Source organism: Xiphias gladius, chromosome 23, assembly GCF_016859285.1.
Source record: "Xiphias gladius isolate SHS-SW01 ecotype Sanya breed wild chromosome 23, ASM1685928v1, whole genome shotgun sequence".
NCBI classification, from domain to species: Eukaryota; Metazoa; Chordata; class Actinopteri; order Istiophoriformes; family Xiphiidae; genus Xiphias; species Xiphias gladius.
The window spans coordinates 14,765,479-14,778,207 of NC_053422.1; the positions used below are offsets into that span (position 1 = coordinate 14,765,479).

The 12,729-nt window shown below is 40.5% G+C and overlaps 1 protein-coding gene across 1 annotated transcript; it reads right to left on the reverse strand.

Annotated features, from left to right (window-relative positions):
- Positions 1-34: 34 nt before the first annotated feature.
- Positions 35-8,698, reverse strand: p2rx3a (purinergic receptor P2X, ligand-gated ion channel, 3a). Its single transcript, XM_040119824.1, has 12 exons — positions 8,378-8,698; positions 6,598-6,733; positions 6,142-6,213; positions 5,390-5,459; positions 4,973-5,069; positions 4,782-4,859; positions 4,450-4,591; positions 3,878-4,014; positions 3,688-3,781; positions 1,190-1,255; positions 1,016-1,093; positions 35-839 (listed from the first exon to the last, which is right to left on the reverse strand). Exons 1-12 carry the CDS (start codon positions 8,509-8,511, stop codon positions 711-713), a joined length of 1,233 nt encoding a protein of 410 aa, XP_039975758.1. The 5' UTR covers positions 8,512-8,698; the 3' UTR covers positions 35-710.
- Between the last annotated feature and the right edge of the window lie 4,031 nt (positions 8,699-12,729).

The following is a 12,729-nucleotide window of genomic DNA, read 5'->3' on the forward strand; positions in this document are numbered from 1 at the left end:
ATTTGTGAACCTCAAGCCACACACACATTTTCCGACTACCACCACCTCCATATAACACACACACGTCATTATCAACAGTGTCTTTACGCCATTAAGAGCTTTCAGTGCTTTTATTTGTGCGGGAAGGAGAGGAAGGGCAGTTGGTGAATGAGTGAACACGATGACAAAGAGACATACTCCAAAAATGTTACGCAAATAGTTTTATTCTAAGCAGTTTTTTTTTTAAATTCTGGCTCATCTGAGCAAGGCTAACTGTAAATGAGAGGGGGGTTTATTCAGCTTTAATACTAATTCACTTAATTAGTGTTAAGAGGAGGTTACATTGTTATTGTAGATAAAATGCTGTAAAATGAAACTGCTTATTATAAAATAATATTTTTATTACTGTATGTTTCCCTCTGAGTTTAATGACAAGCTTAATCCAGGTGGTTTCATTTGAATCTTTCTTAGGGGAACTTTGCTTGAGTGTTGCTAACCAGTGTGCCACAGGGCCATAGTTCTTTCCTTCTGACTCCCACTTCTAGTTGCAATGTTGCTGGCAGCAATGTTGTCCTTCTTTACCCATTTCCATAAACTTGCCAAACTAAAACTGGCTACAAGACCCTGGCATCCAGGAAAGGCATAATGAATCTCTTGTGAGGCAATAAGGTAAAAGGAAAGAGAGAGAAAGAGGAATGTCCATTTCTTCAGATTGCTGTTGTTGTTGTCAGTCAGATAGGTTGGTCAGAGGTAGCGAGGGAAATGGCTCCAGAGTCATAGGAGCTCTTGATACCTGCTTTGAGTGACAGCTGGCTACCTGGGCTCTGTGCGAGGGATGCTTCTATCTGAGCCTCTGACACCTGGATGGACAAAAACAATGAAGAACATCTGTGATGAAGCCCTTACAGAAAAGCTCACCTGGACTCAACGTCTTGGTCAAAGTCACTCCCTTAGGAGTACTGAAAAAGAATGCAACTATATAATTTAAAAACAAACAAACAAAAAAAACAAAACAAAACAAACACACACACATTACCTCTTCAAATTTCTTGGCTTTGTACTGCTCTGCTCCTTTCAAGAAGTTCAGTAAGATAATGTCACAGAGAACTGTACCCTGTCAACACGGATTAAAAAAAAAAAGAGTCATGAAGGCTGACAGTGACAAGAAAAATATATTTGATCACCAGTAGCCTGATGAGAAATTCCCTACCAGTCCAACAGAGGTGAAGGCAGCGACCAAGTTGATCAGTGTTGGGATGGTGTCAAACTTTCCCGCCTGAAAGAGACAGGCAGGAAGAGATGGAGTCAGTTTAGGTGACATAATATACAAACCATCCCAGAGTGAAATGTTCTCTCCAGAATATTTAAAATTCAAATTAAATAATAATAATCATATTTCACTTTTTAAAGCAGTGTTCTGCAGAACTTGCTTGTTGAAAAGAGGATACATTTTTAAAGATGATGATTTCAATATACTAAACATTTACAGAGAGGGATGGAGATTTTTAAGGAATCATTTGACATTTTGGGAAATACACTTTCTTGCGGAAATTTAGATGAGAGAATTTATACCACTCTCATTGCTGTAAAGTAAATATCTAGCAACGGTTAGCCAATTAACTTGGCATAAAGACTGGAAACAGGGGGAAACAGCTAGCATACCAGCACCTCTAAAGCTCAGTGATTAACACATTACATTTTGTTTCTTTAATCTGTACAAAAACCACAGTGTAAAAATGGCAAATTGCACTTTGACGGGGGGTTGTGTGTGAGACAGGCTTTTTATACTAAGCTAGGCTAACCAGCTTCTGGCTCCAGTTCGAAGTTCTCAGCAACACTCAGCAAGAGAACGAACAACGGTATTTCCCAAAATGGCAACGTATTCGTTTAAAGAGGCTATAACTAACCATACTAGCCACGATTTCAGTGACAGCCAGCTAGTGCCAAACGGACACTTGCAGCAACAACAAAGTTTTTTTTTAAGTTCCTGTTGGAGACAATTTACAAAATTATGCAACTTTTAAGGACATAGTGTATTTGAACATTTTTTAAAGGGTAAGTACACCCTCAAATCCAGCTAGAGTAGTGCTTGTAGCAGTGAAACTAGGGCTTTCTTCTCGCATATTCGAGAAATGCAACAGATGGGATCAACGGATGAACGGATGTTCAACTGATATTTTCCCTTGGTATATACTGGATGCAGACCTCTAAATATATAGAGTGTTTCGAGTTTTCGAGTATTGGGACGTGCGCACCTTCCAGGCCACAAGAGCGCAGGACACACTGACATGATATATTGATAGTGAGTGGAAATTAAACAATATGTTTTATTATCCTCCCAAAACGTTAAGCTGAGGGCTAGATAAATCTGATAACTTTTGAAATCGGGTAAGTGGTTTTAATTGACTTTGTTAATTGTGTCTGATGCTACGTGTCTATTTTTTTAGTTTAGTAAATAAACAAAACTCTACAGAACTCTCAAATAAGAAGTAACCTGGAGACAGTTGTTTAAATTAGTATTTAAATCAAAATGCAGAACAGTTATTGATACTAACAGGAACTAAAAGTTGTGTAACTTAACCAAACCACAGTAGCGAGTCTTTGCTAAGTCCACGGGTAGCAGGAATCTGGAGTAATATCCACAGGCTAACAAGCACTGAGTCTACTGCCTTACTCTTACATGAATGCATGCGGCGAGCCCCGAAGCTCCCAAGCAGTCCCTTCAGTGTACAGGCTGCAGTGCGGCATGTACGGGAAGTGTCGAGGGCAGCATCTGTACAAGAGCCGATAAATACCAGCAGCCGCATGGAGTCGTGTTTCTATGGCTTGTAGTACTGAATGGTGTCACCAGCGAGCGCATACAAATACAGTAAGCCCAGATGGGAAAAAGTGTCAGTCAGTCATTACCTGCACATGCTTAAAGCTAAACTTTGTCGCACAGTACTGAAGTGAGTTTTTAAACACTCTTTGGGGTTGTAATACTTTTACATATGGCTGGCAGTTAGTTTGGTAACATTTAAAAGCCGAGTATGCGAGAGAAGGTGAAGGCTTTTATCAGTGCCGGACTTTAGAGCGCGAGTGTATGGCTACTTCCTGGTGGCAGTATGTACCAGTGTAGAATCGATTTGTATCAACCTCACAAAACGGGCAGTGGAAACGATTCGGTAGTTTCTTTTGGGCTAGCACTTGGACGTAGAGCTGGCTAGCCAGCCATGAGAAGCTGCTGTCGAGACTCTCTATGTCTCCGCTGGAAATACAGGGAGTCTGGCAGCGCTTTGACAGTCACTAGAAGCACATTTATGTCCCTCTGACAGAGTCCTTGTGTGGATACCTGTGTTGTAGCTGAGCTAGTGGCTCGGCTGCAAGAGGCTCGGTGGTGTGTGTGTCTATACGTAGCCGTAGCCCAATGTACAAAATAGACCTCGGAGTCTTGCCTGTTAGGTCACGGTTAGGGAGGGGCCAGAGGATTCGGCTGAACCGAACTATGAAATCCAAACAGACATAAATTGCTAAATTCGAGCAGAAAAAGCTGTTTTCACACAAAATATGGATTTTGTTGGGAAAAATCACCCGTATCAACATCATATGCCAATAAAACTATGTGATTAATTGTACAGTGAAAAAAAGAAAAAAGGGTATGGTTGCTCTTTAAATTTACATAAACAATCACATCCACACACACACAAATCCCTTGGTCGCACAACTCACATTGCCAGTGACCATAACATCAAAGCGGATTGCAAATGCTTTGTGAAGTGTCCGAAATTCAGTCCCATTCTCTGTCTTGAAATATTTGGCAAATCTGCATTCAAAGAGAAGGGGTGAAAAAAAAAATAATTTAAGAGTGAAAATGAATAAAAAGTGAGTGGAAGTCAGCAGGAAGAGTCAGCTTCCCTACCTGAAGTTGTACCCTTTAGAGACGGCATTCTTGGCAAATGGTGCGTCCAGTCGTGTGAAAGAGTACTTGGGCATACAGTACTCAATATTCAGGTCCAAGTTACACTTCCACTCAATGTTTATCCCTATTTCTCCACCCTGAGAGAGAAGGATTAGGAAAGGAGAGATGCACCTTGAGGCTCTACACCTGCAAGTATCTGGTAAATGAGACAGTATCCTCTAAAGTTCAGAAAATAGCCTGCCTCTTGTAAAAATGTTAGGTCACACCAGTAAGTAGTGTAGTGTAAATAATCTAACTGGACTGAAGTTTTGCCTGATGTGACCTGGTCATGAGGTCCAAAATATGCATAATGTGACCCGAAACTCTTTGACACTTAAATTGGGTTTAATCTTTCGTAACAGTCCAAACCTGTCTCCTTCTTTTTCCCTGCATGACAACAAAACTGCACTGACGTTGAAGTCACTCTGTGTGTAGTCGACTGTAAAGTTGCAACACTTTAGCCTTGATGATGAAGAGTGAATTCAGTTTCGAGGAGAAAGACGAGGAAGGAGGAGAGAGAGGACAGATGAGACCTTGTCTGCCAGGTTGTCCACAGTCTGCCCGGTGCGGTTCAGCACGTCCCCCACCCGAAAGATGGGGCAGAAGGGGTTTGTCTCCGGATGGTAGGTGCAATTCTTGATCTCTTCGGACGTCATTGTGGAGGGAAAGTTCCCTCTGACAGACAAAAATGTCAAGTTTCATGTTTATGATTAGAAAAAAAAAAAACTTTTTCTAGTTCTTAAAGGAAGATCTGCGATTACTACATGTTTTTCCACACATTTGTTGCACTCATCAAATTACCTTGGTGTTTGTTAGCAGCTTAAATTTGAGAATGTGTGTGGATGCACGCCTGTGCGTGACCTACCTGGTGACATTGAAAAGTGGAAAGCGAATACTGTTTTTGATGAAAATGGTGAAGTTTTTCACGTTCAGCATCGGCGTGCTGCAGAGGATGTTGACAGGGAAGGAGGGGAGAGGGGGACAATCAAGTCTTTAAATGAGGGAAATTTTGTCTGGTGCACAAGTGTGTCTGTGAAAATTTGTGTAAAATCTCACATTTTGAGGTTGTCGTTCTCGGCTGGACACCACCCTTCAATCTCACATTGACCCTTGGAGTCATTGGAGGATTTAAGGCAAACGCCTGTTATTACCCCTGGTGCGGGAGAGAGAGAAAGAGGGAAAGAGAGGGTGTGTTGAATTAGAAATTCTCAGCTACGTTAAAGAGATACACTCATCATTTTAGAAATGATCAGGTTTTTGGATGAATGCGGTGGACAGCTAAACAATGAGCTGGACATTTCTATAAGACTCCATCAAGTCGGGGGGGGGCTTCAGATTCAGGTGATAATTCTTTTTAGGTTCATCGCTATGAGTGACCCCAAACCCCACATGGAAACATTGTTTTCACATTGTCATTTGATACACTGTGAGTTTGAACTATGGGTTATAGCCACTTTAAGAAATTAGACTCACCGTTGGAAAGGATGGCACCAAAATGCTTGTGGCAGTCTTCATCTGTGTCACAACTGAACATCTTAACAGACTGAAACACAAACACACACACACACACACACACACACACACACACACACACACACACACACACACACACACACACAGAGAAGCTCAAAATGTGAGTAGGTTGATTCAGTAATCATGGATTTACTGTGGAGCTTTTCTGGACAAAATGATTTCCATGGTAACAATGAGACAACAAAGCACGGACGTGACCATGTTTTTGTTGCACAGCCTTACTTGAAGTGGCCTGTCTAAGGACTCTGTTTCGATGTCTTTCAAATTGATTACCAGCTCTGATCTGAAACACCTGTCCCTGTTAGTATTAATGTCAGCCAGGTGTGTGTTGGACTTTATACTGAAGAGGCAGTTAGCTGTAATGTCAGTCTTTATAAGATTAAATAAATGGTTGCGTCGGAGTTATGAGCGCGCAGCTTTCCCATTCTTTCTTTGATAGCTGTCCGGGAAGCCAGCAACTCACTAGAGGTAGTGTGTGTTTCCCTTCCTTGAAGGGTAAAATCAAGTAAAATCCGGTAGAGAAAATAAAATACAATAAATAAAGTAGAATAAAACAAAAATTTATAACCGATACAGAAAGTGTCAGTAGAACACCGGCGGGAGATCTGTGGTTGCACTCTGGCCCAGAAGGGCCTCAAAATCCAGTGAAAACTGATTGGTAACTAAAAACAGGGATTTGGATGTGTCCTCACCTCTGCACATTTCCCTTGGAACTGATTTTCAGTGATGATGACTTTGGTCATGATGCAGAACACGCCTGCACCCTGTAACACAGCACAACATGTATGGCACACGGTAGCTTTATGTGATGCTGTACAATGGTCCACATGGGCCTAATATGGCGCACAGAACAGTGGATCATCTTATCAACTGACAGACAGCGTGTTCATCAGAAAAACTGTGGCATCATCGGCTCGCGCCGACTCCAGATACCGACTCTCAGATGCTTCACATGCACCAGAAGCCAAACCTTCCATTCAACCTTGAAGAGGGTAAGTCCGTAGTCTGTCTGATAGGGTACCTGAGACAAAGCTGAACCGTTTCACAATGCACGAAGGAAGTTATTTAAAAGCAGCGGTGGCTCCTCAGGTCGGAGGTGATGCTTATGTTCGTGTGGGCGTTAACCGCGTGTTATCAGGGTCACACACCTGTTGGGGGAAGACGTAGTCGGCCACATCCATCACACGGTTGTGTTGGTAACCGAAGCCTTTTACTTTGGTCATCACAGAGGACTCGATGCCAGTGTCACTCACCTGATACGCCTTCTCGTGGTAGAAGACCCATCTGCAGGACAGAGGAAACAACACTAAAGATTTAACGGCAGAGTGTCGTTTCTGGACACAGGTAACACGAAGACGGAAACTGCTCGCGCACGTTCCAAGTACAGCTGTAATTTCCTTTTATACTGCCACAAAAATTTGTTTTGTAAAAGAGGGAAAATCTGTTGCTTCCGATGTACATTTGTTGAAAATGGAAAAAAAAAAAAAAAATCTATCATGTGAAACTCTTTCAGATCACTACTACGTTCCATACCCAGTCATGCAACATTTTCACGTTTTTTTTTTTTTTTCCCCCCAGTTTGTGCCACCCATGTATAACCATTACAGTCAAGTCACAGAGCTAAGCATCTGATTTTGAAAAAAATTACATACCCATCAATCTTTGAAAAACTCAGAACTGTTTTGAAGGTATTTCCAGAACCCTCGAAGCCTCTTCTAACAAACTGGATGAAAAAATGTTAAATTTTTTTTGCACAATAAAAAAAATATTCTTAACTTTTCCATGTTACGACACAGTTTGCTATCCAGGAAGCCAGAGATGAGGTAAAGTATGTCCTTTCTCTTTTTGTACAACAGAGGAAAAATATTAACCAGTCACTTTGTTTGAAAATGAGACATCTATCACTAGTAGTGATAGTAAAACTTATTAAGTTTGGTTCACATTGTACAAATTGAACATTGGTTATTTCAAGCTACCATCTTTATTTGGATTAGAATTTTTTTTTTTTTTTTTTTTTAAATCTTGCAGCGAATTGAATGTTTATTTCATCCACGATGGTTAAAAAAATCTTCAGGGATTGTGGAAATACTTTCAGAACAGCAGTAAGTGCTGTTAAACAACCTTCTTCAGATTTTTATTTTTTTCTGAAAATGCCATGCTTAACTGTGTGACATTAATGTAATTGTTATACATAAGAGGGAATAACTGGGGCTAAAAGTACGTCCGATTACCAAAGTACTAAAAAGATAGAGACAGAGTAGTACAAAAAAGTACAAAGACTTAATGCTTTTTCTCAGGTTCTGTACTTTTTGTAGGTATTTGTACTTCTAGTATTTCCCTTCTGTGCTACTTTACACCATTACAACACTACATTTTAGAAGGAAATGTCAATATTTTTCTCTCCAGTACATTTATTTTACAGCTATAGTTACTAGTTACGACTATAGTTACTGCAGGAGAAGCTTTTATAAACAAAACCTATGACTAGTTTGTAAAATATGATGCATCATTATATATTAAATTACCCAAATGTTTGGGTAAATATTGGCTCACTGTCGACCAGATGCAATAGTAAAATAGTTTGTACATGTTAATGAAACAGTAATAACCCTCAAATAATTTGATATATAATAATGTAACTCTGACAAGGGTCATTCTGCTGCAAAATGATACTTTAATTAAATTTTGCTGATAGTATGTCCTATCTTTTAATTAAGTACAGATGTGAATGCAGGACTTTTACTTGTACCGGAGTACTATTAAGTTGTGGTATTGCTACTATTAAAGGATATGAGTTCTTCTTTCACGGCGGTTCAAAATTCCCATCACCTCCATTGTATTGACACGGTGGCAGAAATGTCAGAGGGGGATACCAAATATCAAATAACAAAACAAACAAACAAACAAACCAAAAATCACACTACTGACCCCACAAAATATGTGATGATGAGCAGCTGTACGATCCGGTTGATGATGCCCACAGACCAGCTCTTGACCACCACAGACTTGGTGGTCTCGTAGGTGAAGAAGTTAGTGATGCAGCCCAACAACAAGGAGGCCATGGCTGCCTGTCGGTGCTCCGACTTGGATCTTCCTGAGTCTGAGAGAAAAATGCAGTTCCTGTCCAGCCTTATCAGAACCTGTTTGAATGTCAAGAAGCTCACCCCTGACTCTGAGTGTGGTCTTAATCTTCACACTTGGTCTCAATCCTCAGTCCTTGCTGTGGCTCGTGTTCAACTCCCTCATTGCATATTTGATGGTTAAGCCTCACTCTCTCTCTCCCTCCCTCAGTGTCTTAGTTTCGTTGGTTTATGACACAAAGTGGACCTCCCCCTTCCTCTACTCAATTGAGCGAGGAAAATATGAAAGAGTCTCCTCTGTCCCTCCCTTTTTCACTTTCTTTCCTCACCACAAATCCCCGCTTCCATTGGCCCTTTTCTCTCTCCATCCATTGGCTTATTCCAGCCATGTGCAGCACTTCTGAAAACACACAAACAACAAGCACTCACACATTTGTTCACCGGCAATAATCAAGATCCCTTATGTTAATTTTCATTTGCTCCAGACACATTTCTGACATCCTTTCAGTGCCATCTACAGTTACTGTACCCTTAACATTGGGTGCACAAGGTCATTGTAGGCAATTCTGTCTGTCAGTCAATGAGCAGGTTTTCTTTAAGACAATTTTTTCTTTTAGGTTTTCTTTTACAATATTGTGTTTTAATATGATTTTTCATTAATGTGATGAAGTATTTTTTACTGTAAGGTATTTCACTTGTTGTATTAATCAAAACAGACATTCCCGTCTGGTTATTTATCCATTAACAGTTTCTAAATTGATTTTCCAAAAAAAGATTTAGACTGTTATATGTATTGATATTGCAATATAATATATATTGTGATATCCTTATTGCCCACTCCTACGTTTTGGGCAAAAACACAAATGAGTTGGGTTGCGAGTCTTTTTTCTTTTTTTTCTTTTTTCATAATCCAGAATGAAAAATGTTTCCAATCAGTACTGACTGATTGTGCTTTCATATTTATTTTAGCTCATGAAAAAAGTCCCATGTTTTAAATATACTAGTAAGCATTTTGTTGTTAAACCGAAGGTTTTTCAGACCGCCCTGACTGGAAGGACTTCAGTCATTCTTTATTGAACAGAGCCACTTGGGACCAAGTTCTTCGGAGATGCATTTACTCTGTCTCGAAACTGGCTGTGAATACTTGTGAATATGTCATAATTTTAAAAATGCAACCACTCAAACAAATTCAAAAGCTCAACATGTCTCCATTAATCACTTTCTTGCATTTCTGTACATCAACAGTATCGAAAAAAGAAATTTGATTCTATACTCAAGGACCCCTATAAGGGGCTTGAGCAGTGTAATAAATGATAAACTTTGGCATTACTGATAATTGTGCAATAACTGTGACATATGATACGACCACTTCTCAATACACTCACGAGCACCAGCAGCATTATTGCCTCTAACATCAGGGAGATAATGTAATGATGCAGATGACAGTGTGTGTATGTGTGTGTGTGTGTGTGTGTGTGTGTGTGTGTGTGTGTGTATGTGTGTGTAGATGTATGTGCGCAGAGAATATGTCGTTTTTTAAGTGGATCCATTAGGTTTGTGGTCAATAAATGGTAATCTAATACAAAACAAGATATGCATAAACACACATGCACAAGCTTTAGAAATACATACAAATGAGCTACCAGGCTTTCGGGCTGTATGTAACGGAAACGTTTATCACAAAGACATATTGAAAGCATTCCTGTGATGGCCAATGATACTGTGAAACCTATACATCTGCGAACAAGAAACACTATTTGTGAAATTGCAGAAGCATAGAAACATGTGGAAGGAGTGGGGGACTGTCAGATGGATTCCTTTGTGCAAGGGGAAACCGCTGTGAAAGCGATCATCATGCCACACAGGAAGGGATCTATGTAAACACATTCACATTCAATCCCTGTTTGACCACCACAGCCCAAGATCACATGGACTCAACTTCATACATAAACACGCCACATGGAGGAGGACCCACAAGGTCTTGCTCCCTTAGTACTGGTGCAGTGGCACCTTTTTTGTGACAGTTTTGGCTCTAAGGGTGGCATCGTCGGTCGGTCCACCACTTTGGTCCAAACTGACAAATTCCAATAAAGCTTTATACAGATATTTATTTCCCCCACAGGAGGAATCTTACCGACTTTGGTGATCCCCCTAACTTTTCCTGTCCCACTGTCAGGTCCAAGTTTTCATTTATCTTATAGAATATCTCACCATTAGAGGAACTGCCACAAAATTTTGTAGATTCATGGCTCCCAGACAATGAGTCGTCACAAATTTGATCCTCTGACTTCTCTTCTGGCACCACCTTGAGGTTGACCTTTGTCTCTCTCAGTGAAACGTTTCAACAACTGTGGGACAGAATGCCTTGTAACTTTACTGAGATGTTCACGTCCCCGTCAGGGTAATCACTTCGATGATCCTGACTTTTTGTAATCAGGTCAGGATTTCAATTGGTCCAATACTTTGGTTTATGACCAAACACATGCAGAGCTGATGACATTCCCATGAGACTCAGCCACACTGTACTGTACAGATGTTGAACATGGTAAACATTACACCTGCTAAACATCAGCGTGTTAACAATGTCATTTTGAGCATGTCAACGTGCTGACATTAGCATTTACCTTAAAGTACCAATGCATCTCACTACAGCCTCACGGGGCTGCTTGCATGGCTGTAGACAGGATGTTTCAAAGTAAAACTCAAAGAGTGGTCTTTATGAAGAAATCAATTCCATTCAATTCTGAGGAGTTATTGTCAAAAATGTCAATAGTCAATAAACACAAGGGATCATTCTTAGGACATCTGGACATCCTGCAGGAAGTGCAAGAAGAGTAGCTTATCATTAAAACAACCACTGTCCAAGTGGAAGTGAACCACACATCCGGGAGTGTCTGGCTCTTAAAAACCAACCTCTTCGACCCTAATATATAGCAGCGCTTTTACTAACCGCTGTGTACTTAGGCCTCAGCATCCCGTTTGAAACCACTGTCTCTCCAACATTCATCAGTGTTGCCATCTAACTTCCCCTGATAACGCACACTCGCAAACCACCCTGCCTGGTTAAATGGCCATGATGTGCAACGTCACCTTGGGCAGGAGTCCTGTGGGAATTTCCTGAGTAAGACTACAGTAAGAGGTTTTGCTCTTCTCCTGCCAGGTAATGGGTGTGTGTGTGTGTGTGGGGGGGGGGGGACCCTGAGCTGCAGTGTTATGACAGAACTGTCCAGTCATACATTCGAAGAGGGAGCCCTTTAATATGGTGACGTACTACAGTAAAATGTATAAATTTGTTCTTGTCATGTGAGTTGCGAAGAATATGGAGAACGGTCACAGGCTTTACTTGATATGGTTAGGGAAATGGCAAACCCACGGGGCTATGGGTTGAAAGAGGTTCAAAGTTTATTCTTGACCTTGGCGATAACAGCTGACAAAACATTTAGTAGCTGCTGTGGAGCTTTTGCTCATAACATTAGCTGGAATGGAATTGCAGATGTTTAAATTAACATATTTTTCTGAGCAATTTAAGGAGTTAATATCCATGTCTGTTTAAAATTTGGACTTGTCATAGCAGGAAGATCACCGGTATTACTAATATCACTATTCAAGTATCCCAGTAAGTCATGACAGTTTGAAAGTGAGCCAGCATGAACAGCACCAGGACCCTGACACTAAAGCAGCTAAATGGAATCCAGCCATCGTCAATTTCATAATTTACACCCGCTTTTTCCTGATGCTACCTGTTAAAATGTGTTCTATGAAAATTACCTATGACTATTGTTTTTATATTATTTTCAGCTTAAAGGTGGATGGAGCTATGCTGGGTATTACGTGAGGTCACCAGACTCAATGCACCTGCGGCAGTGCTGAATGGTGTCATTTCTCCCACCCTTGCGTGTGCAACAGATAAGAGAGTTAGAATTAGGCCCATTAAATGCATGCTCTGTCACTCCCTCTTTCACGGATCCCTGTATAAGACACTTCGTAGTCAATTGAGAATTCAAATACTTATGAATCATCGTCATTTTGCTTCATCATTGTACTTTTGCATCTAAAAATGTGGAGTATTGCATTGCGGGACTGTTAGCAGAAAGCATACATGCCATGGACAATACTTTTGTCATTCCAGAGTAGAAATTCTTTTTGGGCAATATGTAGTGCATTCATTTTGTACACTTACATAAAATGACAGTATGTATA

What these genes read in the sequence shown, in the direction of transcription:
- p2rx3a (XM_040119824.1), bottom strand. Translation starts at nt 8,511, where the DNA reads ATGGCCTCCTTGTTGTTGGGCTGCATCACTAACTTCTTCACCTACGAG. An exon ending in TGGTGCCATCCTTTCCAACG is followed by an intron (nt 5,070 to 5,389) that starts GTGAGTCTAATT and finishes CTCCCGCACCAG; the next exon opens with GGGTAATAACAGGCGTTTGC. An exon ending in GAGAACGACAACCTCAAAAT is followed by an intron (nt 4,860 to 4,972) that starts GTGAGATTTTAC and finishes CATCCTCTGCAG; the next exon opens with CACGCCGATGCTGAACGTGA.